Source organism: Eumetopias jubatus, unplaced genomic scaffold, assembly GCF_037043125.1.
Source record: "Eumetopias jubatus isolate StellerSeaLion01/CBP00866 unplaced genomic scaffold, mEumJub1_p1.0 scaffold_10, whole genome shotgun sequence".
Taxonomy (NCBI): domain Eukaryota; kingdom Metazoa; phylum Chordata; class Mammalia; order Carnivora; family Otariidae; genus Eumetopias; species Eumetopias jubatus.
This window is the reverse complement of record NW_028274816.1, coordinates 2,972,792-3,000,549: the sequence shown is the minus strand read 5'-3', so window position 1 is coordinate 3,000,549 and position 27,758 is coordinate 2,972,792. Positions and strand designations below refer to the sequence as shown.

At 49.9% G+C, this 27,758-nt stretch overlaps 1 protein-coding gene across 1 annotated transcript; it reads left to right on the top strand.

Annotated features, from left to right (window-relative positions):
• On the top strand, window positions 1-27,758 carry LOC114202188 (regulator of G protein signaling 12-like). The gene is given in 14 exon segments (XM_088028238.1): window positions 1-115; window positions 822-991; window positions 1,487-1,579; window positions 8,214-8,357; window positions 8,839-9,018; window positions 9,235-9,388; window positions 11,112-11,188; window positions 13,287-13,481; window positions 13,823-13,896; window positions 14,379-14,502; window positions 23,515-23,611; window positions 25,222-25,292; window positions 25,662-25,815; window positions 27,175-27,758. Coding segments are annotated over 14 exon segments (2,232 nt in total).

Here is a 27,758-nt window from a genome sequence, read left to right as displayed (position 1 = left end):
ATGGCAGAATGTTTGTCCGGTCCTACTCCCGGCCGGCCTGGGTCCTTCCTTTGGGTTTCGCCGGCTAGGCCTGCCCATGTAGGAACCAGGAGCCCCAGCATGCTGCTCACACGAGGTGGGAGACGGTGACATGGGGCTCCCCGAGCACCTCCCCTTCCCTTTGTGAAGGGGGTGGATTATTCGGGAACTTGCCTAAAAGACAAAGAAACTCATGCTATTTGGGGCTATTTTGTAGATGCTTGGGAGCCAGCCTCCTGTGGCATGTGTCGTGTTTTCTGCTCTGGGGTGGCCTCTAATGAGTTGTCACAACATGTGTGGTTAAATAGGACATTTGGACGTTATGCCACAACAGGGCACACGTGTGAATGCGTGCTTTCACATGGCATACGTTCCCTCCAGACGCAGAGCACCGCCCTAGGTCCTGGACACCCCGTCTGTGCCCCTTTCCCTCTGCTCACCCCACGGAGACCCGGTGCCTCCCGAGCCTCACACGTGGGATCACCTGGGAGCCCCGTTGTGTCCGCAGCGTGCGCTCAGTCACGGACTTGGGGCGTGTGGTTGGGTCGCTGCTCTCCTTGCACCATGTACGTGCGTGTGTGGCCGTGTGAGGACTGGGGTTGGTTGTGTTCCACGCCACGTTCCCTGTGCCTAGAACAGCGCCGGGCGTGTTGTAGGCGCTCGGTGCGGACTGATGGCTGAGTGCATGTTTTAGGGAAGGTATGTCGGGGAGAGCCCCTGCCGCCCGCCAAGAAGGCTGGCCAGGCCCTGCTGGGCAGGTGGGGAGGACACCCGTGCGGGTGAGGTGTGTGCTGGTCCCGCAGAGCTGACTGGCGCTGACCTGAAGGACTGCGTGAGCCACCACAGTCTGAGCAGCAATGCCAGCCTCCGGAGCGTGCAGAGCTGCCGGCGCCTGCGAGAGAGGAGAGCCGCCAGCTGGGCCGTGTCGTTTGAGCGCCTCGTGCAGGACCCTCTCGGGGTTCTGTACTTCTCTGTGAGTAAGGGGGCGTGGCCGGGCCAGGGTAGGGGGCGTGTGCACCCTCTGCTGGGGCTCCTCAGGCAGGACCCCGGGGCTCCGACCCTGAGGACGGAGGTGGTGCTGTCACCGTGGCGCCCTCCCGAGGGCGTCCCCCCTGCCCACCTGCTCGGCACACTCGAGGCCAAGGGGCTGGGGGACGTCTGCCCAGCCTGGCCTTGGCTCTGCGTCAGGGGTCTCCCCGCAGCAAGGGGCACAGGAGCTTCTGGTAAACGCTGGGAGGCCGGCTACATGTGGCGAGTCTGGCTAGGGGGAAGGGGCGCCATGCCCTTGGGAGCCCACAGCGGTCCTTAAAGTGCATGAGGCTTTGCAGTCTGTCGTGCGTGGCCCCAGGTGAGTTAGGGAAATGGGCTTATAAGCCCCTGGCATCCACAAGGGTGAACACAGGGAAGAAGTGGGAATGCAGCAGCAACTTGGTCATATGTGAGCATTCACTGATGGTGTTTTTCTTAGGATTTCCTAAGGAAGGAATTCAGTGAAGAGAACATTTTATTCTGGCAAGCCTGTGAATACTTTAACCATGTACCTGCACACGATAAAAAAGAGGTAAGTGTGTTCATGCCTGGAACGTGGGATGATCTCACTACGGACTAGCGTCTAGTGCAGCTTGAGGTCGACATAAAAATGTCCTCATATGGTTTCTTTTTTTTATTTTGAGTTAAGTACCTTTATTTAATTTTTTATTGTTATGTTAATCACCATATATTACATCATTTGTTTTTAATGTAGTGTTCCATGATTCATTGTTTGTTCATAACACCCAGTGCTCCATGCAGAATGTGCCCTCTTTAATATCCATCACCAGGCTAACCCATCCCCCTACCCTCCTCCAGTCTAGAACCCTCAGTTTGTTTTTCAGAGTCCATCATCTCTCCTGGTTCGTCTCCCCCTCTGACTTACTCCCCTTCATTCTTCCTCTCCTGCTATCTTCTTCTTTTTCTTTTTTCTTAAAATATGTTGCGTTATTTGTTTCAGAAGTACAGATCTGTGATTCAACAGTCTTGCACAATTCACAGCGCTCACCGTAGCACATACACTCCCCAATGTCTATCACCCAGCCACCCCATCCCTCCCACCCCCAAACATTCCAGTAAAACTCAGTTTGTTCCTGAGATTAAGAATTCCTCATATCAATGATGTAATATGATACATGTCTTTCTCTGATTGACTTATTTCACTAAGCATAACACCCTCCAGTTCCATCCACATCGTTGCAAATGGCAAGATCTCATTCCTTTTGATGGCTGCATAATATTCCATTGTGTATATATACCACTGCTTCTTTATCCATTCATCTGTCGATGGACATCTTGGCTCTTTCCACAGTTTGGCTATTGTGGACATTGCTGCTTTAAACATTGGGGTGCATGTACCCTTTCGGGTCCCTACATTTGTATCTTTGGGGTAAATACCCAGTAGTGCAATTGCTGGATCAAATGGTAGCTCTAATTTCAACTGTTTGAGGAACCTCCATACTGTTTTCCAGAGGGGTTGCACCAGCTTGCATTCCCACCAACAGTGGAGGAGGGTTCCCCTTTCTCCACATCTCCGCCAACATCTGTCGTTCCCTGACTTGTTAATTTTAGCCATTCTGACGGGTGTGAGGTGGTATCTCATTGAGGTTTTGATTTGGATTTCCCTGATGCCGAGCGATGTTGAGCACTTTTTCATGTGTCTGTTGGCCGTTTGGATGTCTTCTTTGGAAAAATGTCTGTTCATGTCTTCTGCCCATTTCTTGATTGGATTCTTTGTTCTTTGGGTGTTGAGTTGGATAAGTTCTTTATAGATTTTGGATACTAGCCCTTTATCTGATATGTCATTTGCAAATATTTTCTCCCATTCTGTCGGTTGTCTTTTGGTTTTGTGGACTGTTTCTTTGGCTGTGCAAAAGCTTTTTATCTTGATGAAATCCCAACAGTTCATTTTTGCCCTGGCTTCCCGTGCCTTTGGCGATGTTTCTAGGAAGAAGTTGCTGCGGCTAAGGTCGAAAAGGTTGCTACCTGTGTTCTCCTTTAGGATTTGGATGGACTCCTGTCTCACGTTTAGGTCTTTCAACCATTTGGAGTCTATTTTTGTGTGTGGTGTAAGGAAATGGTCCAGTTTCATTCTTCTGCATGTGGCTGTCCAATTTTCCCAACACCATTTGTTGAAGAGACTGTCTCTTTTCCATTGGACATTCTTTCCTGCTTTGTCAAAGATAAGTTGACCATAGAGTTGAGGGTCCATTTCTGGGCTCTCGATTCTGTTCCATTGATCTATGTGTCTGTTTTTGTGCCAGTACCATACTGTCTTGATGATGACAGCTTTGTAATAGAGCTGGAAGTCCGGAATTGTGATGCCGCCAGCTTTGCTTTTCTTTTTCAAGATTCCTTTGGCTATTCGGGGTCTCTTCTGGTTCCATACAAATTTTAGGATTATTTGTTCCATTTCTTTGAAAAAAGTGGATGGTATTTTGATGGGGATTGCATTGAATGTGTAGATTGCTCTGGGTAGCATGGACATCTTCACAATGTTGGTTCTCCCAATCCATGAGCATGGAACGTTTTTCCATTTCTTTGTGTCTTCTTCAATTTCTTTCCTGAGTATTTTATAGTTTTTTGAGTACAGATCCTTTGCCTCTTTGGTTAAATTTATTCCTAGGTATCTTATGGTTTTGGGTGCAATTGTAAATGGGATCGACTCCTTCATTTGTCTCTCTTCTGTCTTGTTGTTGGTGTATAGGAATGCCACTGATTTCTGTGCATTGATTTTTATAACCTGCTACTTTACTGAATTCCTGTATGAGTTCTAGGAGTTTTGGGGTGGAGTGTTTTGGGTTTTCCACATACAGTATCATACCATCTGCAAAGAGTGAGAGTTTGACTTCCTCCTTGCCCATTTGGAAGCCTTTGATTTCTTTTTGTTGTCTGATTGCTGTGGCTAGGACTTCTAATACTATGTTGAATAGCAGTGGTGAGAGTGGACATCCCTGCCGCATTCCTGACCTTAGGGGAAAAGCTCTCAGCTTTTCCCCATTGAGAATGATATTCGGTGTAGGTTTTTCATAGATGGCTTTTATGATATTGAGGTATGTACCCTCTATCCCTATACTTTGAAAAGTTTTGATCAAGAAAGGATGCTGTAGTTTGTCAAATGCTTTTTCTGCATCTATTGAGAGGATCATATGATTCTTGTTCTTTCTTTTGTTAATGTATTGTATCACGTTGATTGATTTGCAGATGTTCAACCAGCCTTGCAGCCCAGGGATAAATCTCACTTGGTCGTGGTGGATAATCCTTTTAATGTACTGTTGGATCCTATTTTTGCATCCATGTTCATCAAGGATATTGGTCTGTAATTCTCCTTTTTGATGGGGTCTTTGTCTCGTTTTGGGATCAAGGGAATGCTGGCCTCATAAAATGAGTTTGGAAGTTTTCCTTCCTTTTCTATTTTTTGGAACAGTTTCAGGAGAATAGGTATTAATTCTTCTTTAAATCTCTGATAGAATTCCTCCTGGGAAGCCATCTGGCCCTGGGCTTTTGTTTGTTGGGAGATTTTTGATGACTTCTTCAATTTCCTTAGTGGTTATAGGTCTGTTCAGGTTTTCTATTTCTTCCTGGTTCAATTTTGGTAGTTGATCCATCTCTAGGAATGCACCCATTTCTTCCAGGTTATCTAATTTGCTGGCATAGAGTTGCTCATAATATGTTCTTATAATTGTTTGTATTGCTTTGGTGTTGGTTGTGATCTCTCCTCTTTCATTCATGATTTTGTTGATTTGGGTCATTTCTGTTTTCTTTTTGATCAGTCTGGCCAGGGGTTTATCAATCTTGTTAATTCTTTCAAAGAACCAGCTCCTAGTTTCGTTGATCTGTTCTACTGCTCTTTTGGTTTCTAGTTCATTGATTTCCTCTCTGATCTTTATTATTTCTCTTCTCCTGCTGGGTTTAGGCTTTAGTTGCTGTTCTTTCTCCAGCTCCTTTAGGTGTAGGGTTAGGTTGTGTATTTGAGACCTTTCTTGTTTCTTGAGAAAGGCTTGTATTGCTATATACTTTCCTCTCGGGACTGTGTTTGCTGTATCCCAAAGATTTTGAACAGTTGTGTTTTCATTTTCATTGGTTTCCATGAATTTTTTTAATTCTTCTTTAATTTCCTGGTTGACCCATTCATTCTTTAGTAGGGTGCTCTTTAGCCTCCATGTATTTGAGTTCTTTCCGATTTTCCTCTTGTGATTGAGTTCTAGTTTCAAAGCATTGTGGTCTGAAAATATGCAGGGAATGATCCCAATCTTTTGGTACCAGTTGAGACCTGATTTGTGACCTAGGATGTGATCAATTCTGGAGAATGTTCCATGGGCATTAGAGAAGAATGTGTATTTTGTTGCTTTGGGATGGAATGTTCTGAATATCACTGTGAATTCCATTTGGTCCAGTGTGTCATTTAAAGTCTTTATTTCCTTGTCGATCTTTTGCTTAGATGATCTGTCCATTTCAGTCAGGGGGGTGTTAAAGTCCCCCACTATTGTTGTATTTTGTCAATGTGTTTCTTTGCTTTTTTATTAATTGCCTTATATAATTGGCTGCTCCCATGTTCGGGGCATAGATATTTACAATTGTTAGATCTTCTTGTTGGATAGACCCTTTCAGTAGGATATAGTGTCCTTCCTCATCTCTTATTACAGTCTTTGTTTTAAAATCTAGTTTGTCTGATATAAGGATTGCCACCCCAGCTTTCTTTTGGTGTCCATTAGCATGGTAAATAGTTTTCCACCCTCTCACTTTCAATGTTGGGGTGTCTTTGGGTCTAAAATGAGTCTCTTGCAGACAGCATATGGATGGGTCTTGTTTTTTAATCCAATCTGATAGCCTGTGTCTTTTGATTGGGGCATTGAGCCCATTTACAATCAGGGTAACTATTGAAAGGTATGAATTTAATGCCATTGTATTGCCTGTAAGGTGACTGTTACTGTATGTTGTCTGTGTTCCTTTCTGATCTTTGCTGCTCTTAGGCTCTCTCTTTGCTTAGAGGACCCCTTTCAATATTTCTTGGAGGGCTGGTTTCGTGTTTGCAAATTCTTTTAGTTTTTTTTTTTTTTGTTCTGGAAACTTTTGATCTCTCCTTCTATTTTCAATGACAGCCTAGCTGGATATAGTATTCTTGGCTGCATATTGTTCTCGTTTAGTGCTCTGAAGATATCTTGCCAGTTGTTTCTGGCCTGCCAGGTCTCTGTGGATAGGTTTGTTTCCTATCTAATATTTTTACCATTGTAGGTTACATATCTCTTCTCCCGAGCACTTTCAGGATTTTCTCTTTGTCTCTGAGATTCGTAAGTTTTACTATTAGATGTAGGGGTGTTGACCTATTATTATTGATTTTGAGAGGGGTTCGCTGTGCCTCCTGGATTTTGATGCCTGTTTCCTTCCTCACATTAGGGAAGTTCTCTGCTATAATTTGCTCCAATATACCTTCTGCCCCCCTCTCTCTCTCTTCTTCTTCTGGGATCCCAATTATTCTAATGTTGTTTCATCTTATCGTATCACTTATCTCTCGAATTCTGCCCTCGTGATCCTGTAGTTGTTTCTCTCTCTTTTTCTCAGCCTCTTTATTTTCCATCCTTTGGTCTTCTATATCACTGATTCTCTCTTCTGCCTCATTTATCCTAGCAGTTAGTGCCCCCATTTATGATTGCACCTCATTTTGATTTTGACTTGGTTAGATTTTAGTTCTTTTATTTCTCCAGAAAGGGTTTCTCTTATAACTTCCACGCTTTTTTCAAGCCCAGCTAGTATCTTTAAATCATGATTTGAACTCTAGGTCCGACATCGTACTAATGTCCCTATTGAGGAGGTCACTGGCTGACGGTACTACCTCTTGTTCTTTTTGCTGAGGTGATTTTTTTCATCTTGTCATTTTGTCCAGAGGAGAATAGATGAATGAGAGACCAAAATGCTAACAGGTTTACAATGTCCCTAGCAAATATACTGTATAGAAATCAGAAAAGACCTTCCAGTAAGTGGTCGCTTCTCTATTCAGAGAGTTGTTGCTACTCTCCTCTTCGATCTCCTGTTGAGTTCGTAAGTGTTCAGAATGGTTTGATCCCTATTCAGCTGAATTCCTGAGACTAGACGAAATCTAGGTCTCCTACTCCTCCGCCATCTTGCTCCGAGTTAAGTACCTTTAAAACACAACAGTGCTGAACCTACAATGCAGGCACTACCTGCTGGAGACGTGTAAACAGGCTCCTCTCTGTGTCTTCTTAATTGGAATATAAGGCACGTTGCAAAGCTCTGGCCATAGGTCAGGGAGAGCACACTTTTCTGTGGTGTCCCGATACACTGCACAGTCTGGCTGGAAGCACTGATGATCTCCTCTGTTGCAGGGTGGCTTCCGAACAGAATTTGTGCATAGGTTCACCAGATGTGCCTCTTCAGATGCCAAAGTCCACTTTCTCTGTTACTTTTCAGGATTCCACTCCAGGGGGTGCCGGCTTCTCCCAGGATGGAGGGCTTGCCCGGGTGCAGCCAGGTCATGGGGAGGGGACCCTCATATGATTTCTAAACGCTTCTTTTTCAGGATAAGTGTCTGAATATATGTGATATTTACTGTTGCCTGAACATGGTGTGCGTAAAAGCCCTTGGCGTTTATCAGCACATGTGCTGCCACTCAGTGTGTTGAAAGGGGGACTGAGATCCCCAGACAGAAGAGCCCCTCACAATGTCCTTTGTACTGCCTCACTGCACGCACCACACGCGCCGGCCGCTAAGCCCCCCAGTGCCGGTCCTGGTCCATGCTGTAGCTCACTCGATGCCATCTGTGGTCCTCCAGCCACCACACATGAGGTCTCTTATCTGCTTGCCACGCTCGGTGCTGCACGGACTGAGCTCCCCCTTTGCTGGGGCTGCGTGTGTGAGGCGCTGAACACAGGACGGCGCCCCCTGGATGCAGCACCTGAGTCTCTGGAACAGTTTCGTAGCCCACTGAAAAAATCCGGGGAGGAGCCTATTTGGTGAAAACTTTTGTACTGGCTTGGACTTTTATTTATTTATTCAATCAAGAAATATTTATTGGGCCCTAAGAAAACGCATCTCCAGTGCCTGGCCCCGTGTCCGGCTTTGGAATACGGAGTGACACAAGCAGCACCCGTGCACGGGGCGGGGGGGGTCTGTGTCTCGTGCGCCCCGCTCACACACGTGTCCTTCAGCTTTCCTACAGGGCCCACGAGATCTTCAGCAAGTTCCTGTGCAGCAAAGCCACCACTCCCGTCAACATCGACAGCCAGGCCCAGCTGGCTGATGACATTCTCAGTGCTCTGCACCCCGACATGTTCAAGGAGCAGCAGCTCCAGGTGACTGTGCCTCAGTTTCCCACAGGGACTCCTCGCCAGGGTTCTCTCCTTGTGGGAGAGCGTGCTCGCGAGCCAGCCACCAGACAGAGAGGAGGGGTGCCGACGGGTGTGGTGTGGCCAGAAGGAGCCCCGTGTCACCCACCGGGCTCTCAGGGAGCAGGCTGCAGTGGCCTCTCCTTTGTGTCACGTGCACGTAGGTGCGGAGTTGTTCAATTCTAGGACGTCACTGTGATTAAAAGGGTACGTGGGACCTAATATGTTTTAGAGCCCAGGTCCCACTGGCCCCCTTGGAGATGACTTATGTTGCTAAATCGCACGAATAATGTGGGGAAATGGAGGGAAGTATTTCCAAGGCGGTTCTCACTTCCTTCAAATCTCTGGTTACTCTGGGTCTCATTCTTACTTAACAAAGTAGAGCTTCTCCGGGACTGCACGTTTCTAGCTGCTTCCGGAGCTAAACCGTGTGGCATGTGCTCTGTAGATCTTCAACCTGATGAAGTTCGACAGCTACACCCGCTTTCTCAAGTCCCAGCTGTACCAGGAGTGCATCCTGGCCGAGGTGGAAGGCTGCTCGCTCCCCGATGTGCTGCAGGTCCCCAGCAGCCCAGCATCCAAGCACAGCATCAGCGCGGATCACTACAGCGTGTCCACACCAAAAAAGGTACCTGCGCTCAGGCTGCATCCTCTCAGTGAGGGGAGCCGCCCTGTGAGGAGGGAGAGCAGAGGCTGCTGGGATGCAGCGCACCCCCCCCCGGGGGGGGACAACACAGCCCCCCCGGGATGCCCTGTGCCTGTGGCTGGGGGTGGGGTTTCTGCCGCCCTCGCGCTTTGGGTAACGTTGAAATCATGTTATGTTAACGTCTCCATTGGACGGCAGCTGAGCGGGAAATCGAAATCAGGAAGGTCCCTGAATGAGGAGCTGGGGGATGAGGAGAGCGAGAAGAAGAGGAAAGGAGCGTTCTTCTCTTGGTCAAGGACCAGGAGCACCGGGCAGTCCCAGAAGAAGAAGGAGCACGGTGACCACACAAATGGTTCGTGGTGTGCAGATGGGTGGCCGGGAGGTGGCCCGTTTGGGCGCAGACGGGGTGGTGGGGCCGGGCCGGGAGGGCGCATCTCGGGTGCGTAGAGCGCAGTGCTGTGTCCCGGGCATGGCCCTTTGGGGGCGGGCCAGCGAGAGTGAACCAGGGCGGCTTGAGTGCCTTTTGAGAAGGGGGGTGAGGGTGCATGCCAATCCACTCCCCCTCATGTCAGGGCGCCCTGCGGGGGTGGGCATCACATCCCGTCCTCTCCTGGCCTCTTGTAGGAAACTGGGAGGAGAGGGGCACCTGGGTGGCTCAGTCATTAAGTGTCTGCCTTCGGCTTGGGTTGTGATCTCAGGGTCCTGGGATCGAGCCCCACATCGGGCTCCCTGCTCAGTGCGAAGCCTGCTTCTCCCTCTCCCACTCCCCCTGCTTGTGTCCCCTCTCTGTCAAATAAATAAATAAAATCTTTAAAAAAAAAAAAAGGAAACTGGGAGGAGAAGAAAAATACAAGTGTCCTACCTGTGTACCCAGACTGCCTCTTGGTTTCCCAGGTACGCTTTCTTCCAGGTGTGCGTAGGGATACACGAGCCTTTGTAATTTCTTATTATTGTAAATCTGAAAGGTCACCTGTTCTAGATATTTTCTTCCTTGGTTTCTTTCTTGTGCGTAGCTCCGAAGATGGTGTGGGAGGGACAGGCTCATCCTGGGAGGTGGGTCCGAGGGAATGAGAGCACTTTCTGGATAAGGCAGAGAAACAGCCGCTGACACCAGGCATGAAAAAGGACGAGGTGGAAAGGCCTCGGAAGGATTTTCTCCTTGGGGGATTCTCAAGAAAGGGATTGTTTTCCAGGAAATAACCCACAGACTCCAGGCCTGTGGTCCCCAAGCTTGGGGCTTTATGGAGAGAGCACAGACAGGGAGCACCTGCGGGCGAGAGGCAGTGGCCACTCCTGGGACAGGGCCAATGCTGTGCCAGGTGGTCTGGATAGCATTCATCTTATCCCCTCCTCAGAGCAGCCCGCCAACTCTGTCTTCTTGTACCCATTTTACAGATGGCCATGCTCCTGGGTCGTGCTGTGGGTGGTTAATGCAAGTGTTCTTTCTAAAGGCCAGGCAGACAGACTTGCAGAATTCAACCAGTGAGAGACCGCTGTGGGGGTGGGACGAGTTGTTAGATGGAGGCAAGGACCCCTGAGCACCTGGGAGACAGGACAGTGGGCCAGTGGCTCAGAAGGTCAGTGGGACCCGGGGCTGCTGTCTCCTTATTCCTGGGCTTGCAGCTGCTGGCTGTGGCTCAGCGGCATGATTGGGGAGCAGGTCCCGTGTTCTCAAAGGACCTCTCTGGGTCAGTTGTCATTCTCTTTAGCCAAAGATAGCAGTGAGTTCAGGTGGCGGTGGTGAATGGCATGGTTGTTGGCTCACTTGAGGACTTTGTGGGAAGATGTGAGTTGAGCCGTGGGCAGAGGTGCGGTAATCGGCTGGGATGTTTTCATTTGGGCCCAGAAGCTGGTCCAGGGTCCGGCTATGGCCAAGGGCAGAGCAGAGCGTGCCATCTAGCTATGCCCAGGGGGTGCGCCTGACTGTCCACGAGGGGAGGTCGTGCCTCGGAAAGGCTTCTCCATGTCCTTTGTCTGCTCAGCCTGAAGGGTGGGGTTGGGAGATGTGACAGTAAGTGGGGAAAAGTAGAGCTGGTGCTGTTTGGTTTTCTGAGTCACTGTGTTTCCCCATCAAGAGCCCCTGCATGCCAATGGAGGCCTGGGCCGCCACGAGTCACAGGGCTCTGTGTCCTCCACAGGGAGCTTGGACCTGGTAAGTCACCACCTCCCCGTCCCCAGGGTCACAGCTGATCGGTGAACTCCTTCTTGGTGTTCAGCCATGCAGAGCCCACGCTCACAAAGCCCCACAAATGCATGCGTTGGATGCGGGGAGCAGGGCTTGGGCCGGGGCCCTTGCCAGCCTAGCGCTCCTGGCCGCGTGGGCACCCATTTGGCAGATGGGGGAGGACTGCTCCTTGAGTACTAAAGATATTTCTGGAATTACTCTGGATGTCTTTTTGCTCTCATTCATTTGCCATGTTTTGAACTCCCACTAAGAGCAAACAGAAGGCTCTGAAGCCAGGTGCTCTGTGTTTGTCTCAGAGTTGGAATATCCTACTAACGCAAACCTTCCTGTGTTTTGTGCTTCTGCCAGTGGGGGCCTGGATAAGGCAGAGAAACAGCCGCTGACACCAGGCATGAAAAAGGACGAGGTGGAAAGGCCTCGGAAGGATTTCCGAGGCGGGGGGGCTCCACCTCCCCTCACGCCCTACCCACGTGGCCCCAGTCTCCAGTTAGGGGCCTGCTGGCTGTTGTCTGTGGTCTGATACCAGGTTTGGAAACCCTAATTGTTGCCAACATCCTAGTCACTTGTCATTGTCAAGCAACAATGTAGCATATTATTCCTTCTTCAGTTACACTGTGTATCAGTTAAAGATGGAGGGGTTTACCCACGTGTCAGTTCGGTGTGGCTGCCTGCCAAACCACCCCAAAACTTTGGCTTATAACAAAGACCCTTTATTCCTGCGTCTGCATCCATAGGAAGGGAATAGTTGGGCCTGTTTTATCATCAGCCTACCACCTACAGACTATGTTTTCCGGAATGCAGTTGGGGTGACAGAGATTTCCAGACTGTCAGGAGGAGATAGTGGTGGGGTAGGTCACACATGGGAAGGACCTGTGCGGGGGGGCTGTCTGCAGCCAGGGGATGCTGTTGTAACTCAGAGACCACAGGAGACATCGCGGAGAGACCCAGAGTTCTGCTGCACAGATGGGCCCTGGATGCCCTCTTGGTCCGCCCACTGCCCATCAGGAGCCCCCACATCTGAGTGTGGGTCCTGGTGCTGGGACAGAGCACTAAATAGCAATTTCCTGCACTCCTGGCTTAGTCGATGAATAATGCAGACGCCTCTCCCTGCCCACCTTCCCCCACCCTGTGGGTGCGTCTCACTGCTGAGCACTTGGTGAACCTGGGCCATGTCCTCACCCAGGCAGAGGTGTCGAGCCTCCTCTGGGGGGAAAGGGCACCCGAGGCCTCAGCCTAGCACTGGCGCTGGCAGAGCGGGCCCTCTGCCAGCAGCTAAAGCAGGATCGCGGTCCCTGGCCTCCCCACACTTACCATGCTGAGCACTGAGTAATGTAGGCATGGTCAAGAACAAACTAACCCCACCCCTCACTGCTTTCTCCTGACCTGATGGCTGGTGTCTACGTTGGGGGGGTTCCTTACCCCCTCGGGTACATGTTCCTGCCTCTGAGCCCTTGTCTGAGCTGCCCTAGCCCCTCCCTCAGGCCGATGTGCTGCCCACAGTCTGTGCCTGTCAGAGAGGCCTCCAGTCCTGGGAGCTCTGGCAGAAGGGACTGCAAAGGCCAGAAGAAGCAGCAGAGGGGCCTCCCCACCTGGGTTGGGCCCCAGGCCCTCCGTGGGTGATCCAGCCTGCCTGGTGGGTCCCCAGTGCCACGGACTGAGAGGCAGGAGGAGTGGGTTCCACAGAATGACTGCATCTGCTTCCAGCTCAGGGAGGCCAAGACGAGAGCCCTGAAAACAACATGGCAGGGCCCATCTTATTCTGAGCACGAAAGCTCCTTAAATATGGCCCTTGGAAATGGTTCCACAGGAGATTGGAAGATAAGGCTGGAGGTGCAGACAGACTTTCTCTCTTCTCTCCTGTGTTACTGTAGAAGCCCCAACAACTTTGTCGGCTTCTCGTGCCCAACCCCCGTGTAGATCTGTCGCGGAGTTTCTGTGTGTACGGAGCTGCGTGTGGCTCAGGGATATGCACCGTACAGCCTCCCAAGGCCCACGCAAACCCGCCAGAGCCCTTCCCCCAGCACCCGGCGCACCTGCCTGTAACACTTGTCTCCCGGCTCCCCAGCCGGAGGCCTGCAGGACCTCGGTGCCAGAGCGGGACAAGGCTGCCAAGCCCTGCTGCATCCAGCTCCCCGATGGGACGTTTTGCGTGGTGGTTGTCAAGCCAGGGCTGTCCATCAAAGAGGTCCTGGCTGGACTCTGCGAACGACATGGCATCAACGGGGCTGCAGTCGACCTCTTCCTGGTGGGCGGGGACAAGGTATGGGGCTGCGTGGACGCTTGGGGCCCTGCCCATGGGCGGGGGTGGGGGGAAGGGCGGGTCTGTTGGTCTGGTCAGCTAAACCTGCCCAGTCACCGTAGGCTGGGGCTGGTTGAAGCCCTCAGGCTGTTGGCTCTGCCGCTGGGGCCTGGCCCCGCTGCCAGAAGCCCTCAGCATGCAAATGTTTGCTTCTCTGCAGCTCGGCCTCCTCTGGGCAGCTGGTTTTGAAGCCGCAATTTGCTCCGCCCAGCTGTGCATCCCAGGGCGGTCGGGGGGCGTGTCAGGGGCACGGGCTCGCCCCCACTCTGACGTTGGTCTCTGTTCTCTCCTGCATTGCAAATCCTCTGGTGCTGCATCAAGACAGTAGCATCTTGGAGTCTCGGGACCTGCGGTTAGAGAAGCATGCTTTGTTTCGGTACGAAAAACGCCCCCGGTTTCCTGAGGTCTCCGGGCCACGTGGCTGTCTCTGGGGGCGTCCTTGCGAGCCCTGCATGCTGGGCTGGGAAAGGAAGGCTGGCGCCCCCTTCATGAGCTGGGTGGGGGGTGGCAGCAGCTGCACGCAGCCCCCAGGGACCCATAGAGCCAAGGGATCACTCTCCGTCCTGTGTCGCAGCCACCATAGGGCTGCACGCAGGGGTGCGCAGGCAGGACAGCAGAGTGCTGGCCATCTGCTGGGGTGGGGGGCACTCTTTGCCGGCTGTGACAGCCCACTGGAAACCTTCGAGAAGCTCCCCCCACCCCCCCATGGCTTCCTTCTCATGCTGAAAGTGCTCCACAGCTGTAACCTGGCGCTGACCTGGTGACCCCACGGTGCCACCCCATTGTGGTGCCCTCAAGGAGGAATAGCTAAGTAGGTATCCGCAGCAACTCTGTTCATGTGTCTCCTCCTCCAACCAGGCTGGATCTGGTCCCAGGCTGGTCCGTGGGACTCAAGGCCAAGCCCACCAAGCCCGTCACAGAAGTGCTGCGGCCCGTGGTGGCCAAATATGGCCTGCACCTGAATGAGCTGGTGGCCAGGCTGGTGAGTGACGTGGGGGCCCCATGGCTGTGTTCCCTGTGCGGACAGACCAGCTCACGGGCTGCTGGACCCTGAGGCTCCGTGGATGGGGGCGTGTAGAAGCAGAGGCCATGAAGCCCTCGTGGGAGGGCGTCCCCGTGAGTGGAAATCCTCGTTGTTTATTGACACCTGATCATTCCCAGCGGGCTCTGGGTGATCGTGGAGGTGTGGCTTTGGTCCAGGGAAACCAAAAGGCGAAACACACCACTAAAAACCCCTGGAATACCGCTGCCATTTGCAGACGTGCTTGGCTGGCTGCATGCCAAGGGTATCGATATGTCCTGCATGTGAGCGGCTGCTAGACTTCTGCTGGTGGCCTCTGGGGAGGGGGGCGCTCTCCCTGACACCTCCCAAGTCCTTTCTGCACCGCTAGATTCAAAACTCTGTCATTTCCAAGCAGGATCCCTGGGGTAGGTGAGTGGGTGAGAGTGGACCACACTTTGGGGCAAAGACACCAGGTTGAGCCGGGGCAGAGTCCCCTGTCCCTGTGTGCAGAGGGTGTTTGTGGGAGATGTCCTGGGTCAGGGAGCCCGCATACCTGAGACCTGGACTCTGCTGAAAGCACCATGTGTTCCAAACACACTATCCTCCTTTGCTGTGAAACCTGGTGATTAATGACACAGTGTTCACCTTGTGTTCCTTCTTCAGAAAAATAAACTTTATCAGAGCTATGATTTCAAGTACTTTTAGGATTTTTTTTTTTGAGAGAATACATGTGAGTGGGGAAGGAGGGATGAGGGAGAGGGAGAGAGATTCTCCAGCAGACTCCCTGTTGAGCAGGGAGCCCCATTCAGGGCCCGATCCCATGACTTGAGATCACGACCCGAGCCGAAATTAAGAGTCGGACGCTTCGATTAAGCCGCACAGGTGCCCAACAAGTATTTTTAGGATTTTATTTTTTATTTATTTTTAATTTTTTTATTGTTATGTTAATCACCATACATTACATCATTAGTTTTTGATGCAGTGTTCCATGATTCATTGTTTGTTCATAACACCCAGTGCTCCATGCAGAACATGCCCTCCTCAATACCCATCACCAGGCTAACCCATCCCCCTACCCTCCTCCCCTCTAGAACCCTCAGTTTGTTTTTCAGAGTCCATCATCTCTCATGGCTCGTCTCCCCCTCTGACTTACTGCCCTTCATTCTTCCTCTCCTGTTATCTTCTTCTTTTTCCTTTTTCTTAAAATATGTTGCGTTATTGGTTTCAGAAGTACAGATCTGTGATTCAACAGTCTTGCACAATTCACAGTGCTCACCGTAGCACATACCCTCCCCAATGTCTATCACCCAGCCACCCCATCCCTCCCACCCCCAACCATTCCAGTAACACTCAGTTTGTTTCCTGACATTAAGAATTCCTCATATCAGTGAGGTCATATGATACATGTCTTTCTCTGATTGACTTATTTCACTAAGCATAACACCCTCCAGTTCCATCCAGTCGTTGCAAATGGCAAGATCTCATTCCTTTTGATGGCTGCATAATATTCCACTGTGTATATATACCACTTACTCTTTAACCATAAATCTGTCGATGGACATCTTGGCTCTTTCCACAGTTTGGCTATTGTGGACATTGCTGCTATAAACATCGGGGTGCACGTACCCCTTCGGGGCCCTACATTTGTATCTTTGGGGTAAATACCCAGTAGTGCAATTGCTGGATCGAATGGTAGCTCTAATTTCAACTGTTTGAGGAACCTCCATACTGTTTTCCAGAGGGGTTGCACCAGCTTGCATTCCCACCAACAGTGTAGGAGGGTTCCCCTTTCTCCACATCCCCGCCAACATCTGTCGTTCCCTGACTCGTTAATTTTAGCCATTCTGACGGGTGTGAGGTGGTATCTCATTGAGGTTTTGATTTGGATTTCCCTGATGCCGAGCGATGTTGAGCACTTTTTCATGTGCCTGTTGGCCATTTGGATGTCTTCTTTGGAAAAATGTCTGTTCATGTCTTCTGCCCATTTCTTGATTGGATTCTTTGTTCTTTGGGTGTTGAGTTGGATAAGTTCTTTATAGATTTTGGATACTAGCCCTTTATCTGATATGTCGTTTGCAAATATTTTCTCCCATTCTGTCGGTTGTCTTTTGGTTTTGTGGACTGTTTCTTTTGCAGAGCAAAAGCTTTTTATCTTGATGAAATCCCAATAGTTCATTTATGCCCTGGCTTCCCGTGCCTTTGGCGATGTTTCTAGGAAGAAGTTCCTGCAGTTGAGGTCAAAGAGGTTGCTACCTGTGTTCTCCTTTAGGATTTGGATGGACTCCTGTCTCACGTTTAGGTCTTTCAACCATTTGGAGTCTATTTTTGTGTGTGGTGTAAGGAAATGGTCCAGTTTCATTCTTCTGCATGTGGCTGTCCCATTTTCCCAACACCATTTGTTGAAGAGACTGTCTTTTTTCCATTGGACATTCTTTCCTGCTTTGTCGAAGATGAGTTCACCATAGAGTTGAGGGTCCATTTCTGGGCTCTCTATTCTGTTCCATTGATCGATGTGTCTGTTTTTGTGCCAGTACCATACTGTCTTGATGATGACAGCTTTGGAATAGAGCTGGAAGTCCGGAAATGTGATGCTGCCAGCTTTGCTCTTCTTTTTCAAGATTCCTCTGGCTATTCGGGGTCTCTTCTGGTTCCATACAAATTTTAGGATTATTTGTTCCATTTCTTTGAAAAAAGTGGATGGTATTTTGATGGGGATTGCATTGAATGTGTAGATTGCTCTGGGTAGCATTGACATCTTCACAATGTTGGTTCTCCCAATCCATGAGCATGGAACGTTTTTCCATTTCATTGTGTCTTCTTCAATTCCTTTCCTGAGTATTTTATAGTTTTCTGAGTACAGATCCTTTCCCTCTTTGGTTAAATTTATTCCTAGATATCTAATGGTTTTGGGTGCAATTGTAAATGGGATCGACTCCTTGATTTGTCTCTCTTCTGTCTTGTTGTTGGTGCATAGGAATGCCACTGATTTCTGTGCATTGATTTTATATCCTGCTACTTGACTGAATTCCTGTATAAGTTCTAGCAGTTTTGGGGTGGAGTCTTTTGGGTGTTCCACGTACAGTATCATATCATCTGCAAAGAGTGAGAGGTTGACTTCCTCTTTGCCGGTTTGGATGCCTTTGGTTTCTTTTTGTTGTCTGATTGTTGTGGCTAGGACTTCTAATACTATGTTAAATAGCAGTGGTGAGAGTGGACATCCCTGCCGCATTCCTGACCTTAGGGGAAAAGCTCTCAGCCTTTCCCCATTGAGAATGATATTCACTGTAGGTTTTTCATAGATGGCTTTTATGATATTGAGGTATGTACCCTCTAACCCTATACTCTGAAGAGTTTTGATCAAGAAAGGATGCTGTACTTTGTCAAATGCTTTTTCTGCATCTATTGATAGGATCGGATGATTCTTGTTCTTTCTTTTGTTAATGTATTGTATCACGTTGATTGATTTGCAGATGTTGAACCAGCCTTGCAGCCCAGGGATAAATCCCACTTGGTCGTGGTGAATAATCCTTTTATTGTACTGTTGGATCCTATTGGCTAGTATTTTGGTGAGAATTTTTGCATCCATGTTCATCAAGGATATTGGTCTGTAATTCTCCTTTTCGATGGGATCTTTGTCTGGTTTTGGGATCAAGGGAATGCTGGCCTCATAAAATGAGTTCGGAAGTTTTCCTTCCATTTCTATTTTTTGGAACAGTTTAGGAGAATAGGTATTAATTCTTCTTGAAATGTCTGATAGAATTCCCCTGGGAAGCCTTCTGGCCCTGGGCTTTTGTTTCTTGGCAGATTTTTGATGACTGCTTCAATTTCCTTAGTGGTTATAGGTCTGTTCAGGTTTTCTATTTCTTCCTGATTCAATTTTGGTAGTTGATCCATCTCTAGGAATGCACCCATTTCTTCCAGGGTATCTAATTTGCTGGCATAGAGTTGCTCATAATATTTTCTTATAATTGTTTGTATGTCTTTGGTGTTGGTTGTGATCTCTCCTCTTTCATTCATGATTTTGTTGATTTGGGTCATTTCTCTTTTCTTTTTGATCAGTCTGGCCAGGGGTTTATCAATCTTGTTAATTCTTTCAAAGAACCAGCTCCTAGTTTCGTTGATATGTTCTACTGTTCTTTTGGTTTCTAGTTCATTGATTTCTGCTCTGATCTTTATGATTTCTCTTCTCCTGTTGGGTTTAGGCTTTAGTTGCTATTCTTTCTCCAGCTCCTTTAGGTGTAGGGTTAGGTTGTGTATTTGAGACCTTTCTTGTTTCTTCAGAAAGGCTTGTATTGCTCTATACTTTCCTCTCAGGACTGCCTTTGCTGTATCCCAAAGATTTTGAACAGTTGTGTTTTCATTTTCATTGGTTTCCATGAATTTTTTTAATTCTTCTTTAATTTCCTGGTTGACCCATTCGTTCTTTAGTAGGATGCTCTTTAGCCTCCATTGATTTGAGTTCTTTCCGATTTTCCTCTTGTGATTGAGTTCTAGTCTCAAAGCATTGTGGTCTGAAAATATGCAGGGAATGATCCCAATCTTTTGGTACCGATTGAGACCTGATTTTTGACCTAGGATGTGATCAATTCTGGAGAATGTTCCATGGGCACTAGAGAAGAATGTGTGTTCTGTTGCTTTGGGATGGAATGTTCTGAATATGTCTGTGAAGTCCATTTGGTCCAGTGTGTCATTTAAAGTCTTTATTTCCTTGTTGATCTTTTGCTTAGATGATCTGTCCATTTCAGTCAAGGGGGTGTTAAAGTCCCCCACTATTACTGTATTGTTGTCAATGTGTTTCTTTGCTTTTGTTATTAATTGCCTTATATAATTGGCTGCTCCCATGTTCGGGGCATAGATATTTACAATTGTTAGATCTTCTTGTTGGATAGACCCTTTAGGTAGGATATAGTGTCCTTCCTCAACTCCTATTACAGTCTTGGTTTAAAATCTAGTGTGTTTGATATAAGGATTGCCACCCCAGCTTTCTTTTGGTGTCCATTAGCATGGTAAATGGTTTTCCACTACCTCACTTTCAATGTGGGGGTGTCTTTGGGTCTAAAATGAGTCTCTTGCAGACAGCATATGGATGGGTCTTGTTTTTTAATCCAATCTGATAGCCTGTGTCTTTTGATTGGGGCATTGAGCCCATTTACATTCAGAGTAACTATTGAAAGGTATGAATTTAGTGCCATTGTATTGCCTGTAAGGTGACTGTTACTGTATATTGTCTGTGTTCCTTTCTGATCTTTGCTGCTTTAGGCTCTCTCTTTGCTTAGAGGACCCTTTCAATATTTCTTGGAGGGCTGGTTTCATGTTTGCAAATTCCTTTAGTTTTTGTTTGTTCTGGAAGCTTTTTATCTCTTCTTCTATTTTCAATGACAGCCTAGCTGGATATAGTATTCTTGGCTGCATATTTTTCTCGTTTAGTGCTCTGAAGATATCTTGCCAGTCCTTTCTGGCCTGCTAGGTCTCTGTGGATAGGTCTGTTGCCAGTCTAATGTTTCTACCATTGTAGGTTACATATCTCTTCTCCCGATCTGCTTTCAGGATTTTCTCTTTGTCTCTGAGACTCATAAGTTTTACTATTAGATGTCAGGGTGTTGACCTATTATTATTGATTTTGAGAGGGGTTCTCTGTGCCTCCTGGATTTTGATGCCTGTTTCCTTCCTCACATTAGGGAAGTTCTCTGCTATTATTTGCTCCAATATACCTTCTGCCCCCCTCTCTCTCTCTTCTTCTTCCCGGATCCCAATTATTCTAATGTTGTTTCGTCCTATCGTATCACTTATCTCTCGAATTCTGCCCTCGTGATCCTGTAGTTGTTTCTCTCTCTTTTTCTCAGCCTCTTTATTTTCCATCATTTGGTCTTCTATATCACTGATTCTCTCTTCTGCCTCATTTATCCTAGCATTTAGTGTCCCCATTTTTTATTGCACCTCATCAATACCCTTTTTGATTTTGACTTGGTTAGATTTTAGTTTTTATTTCTCCAGAAAGGGTTTCTCTTATAACTTCCACGCTTTTTTCAAGCCCAGCTAGTATCTTTAAAGTCATGATTCTGAACTAATGTCCCTATTGAGTCGGTCCCTGGCTGACGGTACTACCTCTTGTTCTTTTTGCTGAGGTGATTTTTTTCGGCTTTTCATTTTTTCCAGAGGAGAATAGATGAATGAGAGAACAAAATGCTAACAGGTTTACAATGTCCTCAGCAAATATACTGTATACAAATCAGAAAAGACCTGAAACCAGGGGTAAAGAAAGGCAAGGAAAGAAAAAAGAAAGAGAAAAAAAAATAGATAAAAACAAAAACAGAACAATACAAAAAATGCAGAATATGATCAAATATGATCAGGCTAATGCATAGATCAGTGCCACACACTAGATTTTGGGCGTATTTTGGTCTGTTAGAAAAAAGTGCCTCCTAAAATTTTAAAGGAAGAAAGATATATATGTATAAAATAAGGGTTGATACAATGAAGGGATGGAAGATGAATGTAAAGATGAATATTAGAAAAGATTTTATAGAAGGACTTGATAAGATAAGTTGTTTGAAAAAAGAAAGAAAATTTAAGAAAAAAGAAGGAAAAAGGGAGAGAATGTGATAAGGCAGGAGACTAGAACAAAGCCATACACTAGTGATTTAGGGTATATTTTGATCTGTTAGAACAAACTGTATCTCAAAATTTTAAAGAGAGAACAACTTATATATATATGCCAAAAATAAGGGTAACTACTATGAAGGGATAAAATATGACTCTAAAAATGAAAAATAAAAAATGTTTTTTTTTTTTAAAAAGGGATTGATAAGATGTTGGTTGAAAAAGGGAAAAAGAAAAATAAAATAAAAAAAATAGTCAACAAAAATTAACTTTGATGAACTAATGAATCATGGTAAAAAAAAGCCATGAATTCTATGTGCAGTATTCCCCTAGCTCTGGAGTTCTCCCTTTCTCCTTGATCAGTAAATTTGGTCTTGGCTTGCTGGCTGTTCGTGCTGATCTTCTGGGGCAGGGGCTTGTTGCCGTGGTTTCCATATGTCTTTGCCGGAGGCTGAATTGCCCTGCCCTTGTCGGTCCGGGCTAAGGAAGCTGCTCCGGTTTGCTCTCAGGAGCTTTTGTTCCCTGCAAGCTCTCGGTACAGCTTTGGAGGACCAGGGCAGAAATGGTGGCCTCCCAATCTCCACCCGGGAGCTGAGAACTCAGGGCTCCGCTCCTCAGTGCGCCCCCAAAGAAAAGCAGACACTCCCGTCTCCCTGGTCTCCGGCCACACTCTGTCCTCACCCGGCCTGTGACCGAGTATTGCTATCTCTGGCACCCGACCCCGTGTGAAGTCTCCAAACCCAGCAGATCCCTGCGGTGCGCTCCCGCGCCGCTCCTCCCCAGGAAGGAAGGGGAGTCTCCCCAGCTCTGTTGCTTGTTGGGTCCCTGCTGGAGGAGCAGTGGCCCTACTGTGCCGCGGATTACAGTTTATGGCCACCCCGAGCTGAGAGTCCACGCCTTGGCTCTATCTCTGCAGCCGGCTTCCCCGCTCTGATACCTCAGAGCTCTGGCGCACTCAGGCACCCCCGGTCTTTCTGTGACCCCAAGGGTCCTGAGACCACACTGTCCGGGAGGATTCCACCCCGTGCTTAGCCACTGCAGCGACGTCCCTCAGCCGAGCCAACTTCTAAAAGGTCCGATTTTGTGCTCCGCGGCTCTAGCACTTGCCAGAAGCAGCCGGCGGAGGTCCGTCCCCCGCCGTCTATCCTTCCGAATATCGCCTCGGATTCACTTCTCCGCACGTCCTACCTTCAAGTAAGTGGTCGCTTCTCTGTTCAGAGAGTTGTTGCTACTCTCCTCTTCGATCTCTTGTTGAGTTCGTAGGTGTTCAGAATGGTTTGATCCCTATTCAGCTGAATTCCTGAGACCAGACGAAATCCAGGTCTCCTACTCCTCCGCCATCTTGCTCCATCCCCACCTATTTTTAGGATTTTAATTTTTCTCTGACTTGGGCCCCCATTGTTAAGGAGCCTTGAAATGAGTGAGAGGACCATGTTAAGTTGTTGACAGACATCCTGAGGGTAGCCTGAAGCCCATTCCCCGGCTGCTGGTCGTAGAGGGATGTGGCCTGGGCACCCTGATGCTTACTCTGTTGAGATTCTGAGCTAGCACTTCACCCCTCTGGGCCTCAGTCTCCCTATCTGTAAACTGGGGTCAGTCTTGGGAGCATGCCCCTGGGCTTGTTCCTGGGTGAGCTGTGTTCCGGCTGCTGAGACCCTGACTACGAAGAGCGGGTCCACTGCCTTGGGGCTCTAGCCACGGAGAATTCTTGTGGAGTGGGTTGTGACAGATGCAGCCTCTTCAGTGAATGGCGCCCACCTAGGGCAGGAAGGTGGGGAGCAGGGCAGCCCTGTGAGCTGGCGCTCCGTTTCCTCATGGCCGGTGCCAGGAGCTGACCGTCGGTCTCCGACGTGGCATCTGTCACTTTTATTGTTCTCCCGACTGATGGAACTCAGGGAGCTGACCTACGAGTTCAGGGTCCTTTGTCTAGTCAGCAGGGGAGGCATTCTGCGTTCACCCCTCACCCTCTAGCCGCGTCTGAGGGGTGGGGGGCGGGTTTTCACACGTGCCTCACCCAGGATAGGAGCAGTGAACAGACTCATGCCAACTTGACGCGATATTTAAAGCATCGGCTCTGTGGACAGAGATGTCTGCAGCATTCACAACCATTCCTTCCCCTGGGTCTCAGATCCCTGCGGGCCGGCCAGGGCTCAGAACCCATGTTCTCTGTGGCAGGAGTGTGTGGCCAGCCCCGGCATGGTCCCATGCATGTTGGCTGCACCTGTGGGGTGCCCTCTGAGGCAGCCTTCCAAGGGGCTAGGACCTGGGGTCACCTGGCATGTGACTCCATCATACCTGGAATGGGCTTCCTGTCAGCAGCTGGACCACACACAGCCGTGCTGGACAGTTCCGACCTGGGTGAGTGACTCGATGCACCATCTCTGACTCTAGAGTGGAGAGAAGGAGCCCCTGGACCTTGGCGCCCCCATATCAAGTCTGGATGGGCAGCAGGTCATCTTGGAGGAGAAGGAGCCGTCCAGAGGAAAAGGTAAGCCAGGCCCCGAGGCTTCCCCTGGTCCCCCTGACCTGCTGGGGTCCCCTTCTCTCTGCCTCCTGAAAGCCCCCAGCCCTGCTACCCCAGTGGTCTCATTTAGGGTCTTACAGGACCAGGCAAACCCCCTGCATGACAGAACTCAGCCCTAGCTGGGCATCTGAGGGGTCCAGCCTGGTCCAGACCTGTCTGTGGGCCAGAGGCAGCAGGACCAGGACCATGAGGGCCTCTCTCGGGGATCTGCCTGCCTGCTGACAAGTGGGGGGGGTGTCCTCTCAGCTGTAAGAAGGAGGGACAGGCCTCCTCGACACCCCCTCCCCATAGGATTGCGCCAAGGTTCCAGCGCTCCCTGTGTCCAGGGCTTTGGCCAGAGAGTGCTCCCTCCTGGGAGGCCTCACGGTGGTCTGCACGAGGGACATAGGCCCAGCAGTAGATAGGCCGTGGACTGGTGCCGTCAGTGACCCCACTTGTTGCTTGTGTGCGGAGAACTGGGAGGTTTACACAGCCCTTTCCCTCATGTTGTCTCTGCCGTGACAGGCCTACCCTGGGGACACTGGGGTACCCACAGCCGGTGGCCGACCTCGGGGCCAGCAGTCAGTCCCCCACACTTCAGCCCCGATGCTCCTCCTCAGAACACCCAGCCCCCTTCTAGGTGGAGGGCAGTAGGAAGCGTGTTTCCTCAAGAGGGCTTTTTGGAACCTCCTACCCAGTACCCAAGCAAGGAGATAACTCTGCAAGGAGCTGCTGGGTGCCACTTTGGATGGCTTCTTCCCTTTCCTGGGCTTCCACCCAGCGAGGCTGACTCTGCTCCACAGTGTAGCTGGGCTCACTTATCTCCGCCCCCCTGGAGGTCCTCCATGCTCCAGTTCCTGCTCCTCTCCCGCCTTGTTGCCGAGGAGACATCCTCCTGGGCCCACCCTCGGTTCCAGAGAATGCTGTGCTCTCAGTCTGGGGCCTGGTACCTGGCCACAGTGGAGTGAGTGGCCTAAGCAGGGTGTGGGCCTCCCTCAGGGTCTGGCAAGGTCAGATCTTCTGGCCTGTTTGTGCCCAGGGGAGTGTGACGAGGGTGCTGCAGGCAGGAGCCACTGCAGGCTTGTAAAGCTGGGGACAGGCAGGAGCACGGTTAGTCCTCTAGTTGATTCTGGGCCAGAGGAGTGGTCTTTGTCCCTCTGGTGCCGGCAGAAGCCAGCCTGCCATCCCGACGTGGGGCAACAGCCGTATTTGAAAACATGTCATAAGTGTGAGACTCTTCTGCTTTCTAAAGAATATTTGTACAAGACAGTACCTGAAATGAGCTTTTCATCTGCCACACCTCCACAAGTCCCCACACCTGCAGGGAGGACCCACCATGCCTCCTGTGCACGTCTTCACATGATGAGCATTTCCTGTCCCCGAAATGGTGGGTGGGAGAGGGTGGTCTTTGTCCCTTCGTCCTGCACCAGGGGTTTGGCCCATATGTGCGTCTTTAATACAGGATGTCTCGTACCTTGGGCTTCTCTACAGCTTTCTCTCAAAAACAATAGAAATATGATTATATTTAAATGTTCAGGTGGATTTGCATTTCGCTGTAATTATAAAGCGTGTTTCATTATGTTTAGTATCCACAGAGAAATAGAAAAGTGCACCAGCCAAACAGAATGTAACTGTAAATTCCAGTTCCAGAAATCACTCGGCTACGGTAATTGCTCCCTGCCCTTGTCCGCATGGGCCCTTCACTGCTGGCTGGCACAGCTCGGGCCGGGCCCCTCCCGCTCCTCCACGTGACTCCTGTTGTTTCCAGGGGCTGTGTGCTCGGGGCCGCCCCGCACCTTGCTCCCCGTCTGCTGCCTGGCTCCCCCTGCCTGTGGGCTGGCTCTTCCCCTGCGCTGGGGGGGGGGGTGCCTCACGCTAATGCTCTTGTTCTTGTGACCTTTATTGCTGTGATTGGTTTTTCCACAAGGCATGTAAAGTCTGTATTTCGGGGGGTGCTTTTTGTCTCTAACTGATGGATTGTGTGTTGTCATGTGTCTGACGTGTAAGTGGAACTTTGACTTTCCTTCTAATGCAGGGAGAGGAGAGAACACTAGGCAAGTCTAATTCTATTAAAATAAAAGGAGAAAATGGAAAAAATGCTAGGGATCCCCGGCTTTCAAAGAGAGAAGAATCTATTGTAAAGATTGGGGAAAAAAAATATCAGAAAATTAATTTGGACGAAGCAGAGGGTATGTGTGCTTTTTACAACTTCCGCATTTTCTAGTGAATGTGATGTTAGTCTTCCAGGGCCATCATTAGGACTCCTCCGAGCCATTGACATCAGAAGGACGCCATCCCTGTCACACTGAGCTGAGCATGCCCCTCGCCCCGGGTCAGTCTGAGGCTGCTGTGCCGCTCTTCCCAGTTGTCAGACTGAGCATCGGGCCTCTTAGAGGCCATGGAGTGCCCTTGAGGGGGGCAGCAAGTGGTCCCCAAGGGTCTGCCTGTGCCCTCCCCTCCCCAGCTCCTACAAGGGCTCAGTTAGTGTCAGGGGGTCCGTGTCAGGGTCACCAGTGGGGGGGGGTGAGGAGGCAGCAGCTGGGAGGGCCCTGGACTTGCTGACCTTGCCGACCAGAGGTCCCGAGGCAGGTCTGTGCCTTAGCCTGCTGGCTGGATGCCCTGCCCTCCCTGGGCCTGCAGGAGAGAGGGAGGGTGGCCTCAGAGACCCAAGGAGAGGTGATCTCTTATGGAAACTTCTTTTTCTTCTGAAAGCTTCTAACGGCAGAATCAAAACTAACAGCTAATACTGGGACCTGAATTGTGATCCAGGGAATGCTGGCTAGGCTGCGGGGCCCACAGCTAGCTTCCCGTGAAGGCCAACCCGAGCCCGTTCACCCCCCTCCTTTGGCCATTGCTGGCCACTGAGGAGGCAGAAGTAAGACACAAGCCTGCTCCTGGCTGAGAGCCACTAAGATTTGAGATTTTAAAGTCCTTGTCATTCTTCAAAGAGTGTCATTTAAATGCTAGAGAAAGGTCAGCTTAGACTCCTTCTACTTTGAACAGTGAACTCCAGTTATAGCTGGTGGTCAGCCCAGGTAAGGAGGCAGGAGCTCTGGGGGAGCCAGCGAGGAGGCTGGAGGCAGAGGTGGGGGAGAGAGTGGGGACCCCGCCAGGACCACGCTCTGTCAGGAGGTGGTGACCCCTTTTGGGGAGACTGTGGGCTCCCTCGTGCCTCAGGTGGCCTCCCCTCAGCATCACAAGGGAACCAGGACGTAGGTACAGGGCTTCCAAGGGTACTCAGAAACCCTGGGCTGGAGTATGGGTGATGAACATGCCTTTTGAAGAGTCCTCATACAGCCGTGTCCAGTCAGGGGTTTTGGTCTATTCGAGTCTGGACTTGAGACAACTGAATTCTCAGGGTAGGGCCTTCCCTGCAGCTCTGGGGGCAGAGAGGGTGCCAGATGGAGGCGCCTGGGTGGCCCGAGCCTCTACTTTCCAGGGCAGTGGGACAGCCCACGACACGAGCTTTCTAGATGGTGAACTTTTTGCAGTGCAGGCCTGGGTGTGGGACTCTCTAAAGCTTGGTCCATGTGGGTTTTTTCCACTAGAGTTTTTTGAGCTCATTTCCAAAGCTCAGAGCAACAGAGCAGACGACCAGCGCAGGTTGCTGAGGAAGGAGGACCTGGTGCTACCTGAGTTCCTGCGCTTACCGCCCGGCCCTGTGGAGCTGGCCCTGCCCTCGCCCACTGCCGCCAAGAGCTTTGGCAAGAGAAGCTTGACCAGCAATGGCAAGGAGAAGGCTCCCCGGCCCCCAGAATCCTGGGGGCCCACCCGACCCTGCCGCGAGAGCCCCGCGACCAGCCCTAGCTCGGCCGACAGCCTGCCGTTCAGTGCCCCCCAGACCCCCTCGCCCCACTCCCAGGAAGCCAAGGCTGGGGGCGTCCAGACCATGGAGGGTGAGCACGTGGCCGACCTGACGCTCACAGCGGAGGGGGACATCAGCAGCCCCAACAGCACTTTACTGCCACCCACCCCCACCCTGCAGGACTTGGCCAGACCTCCGAGACCAGGTACCTCCAGGTTTGACCCCCCCTGCACACCTTTGACTCTGCTCCTCCACTGTCTGCCTGGTGTTATCCACTCCATTTCCAATAAAAACAGAAACAGCTGTGGTAAGTCCCCCTCTACCTAG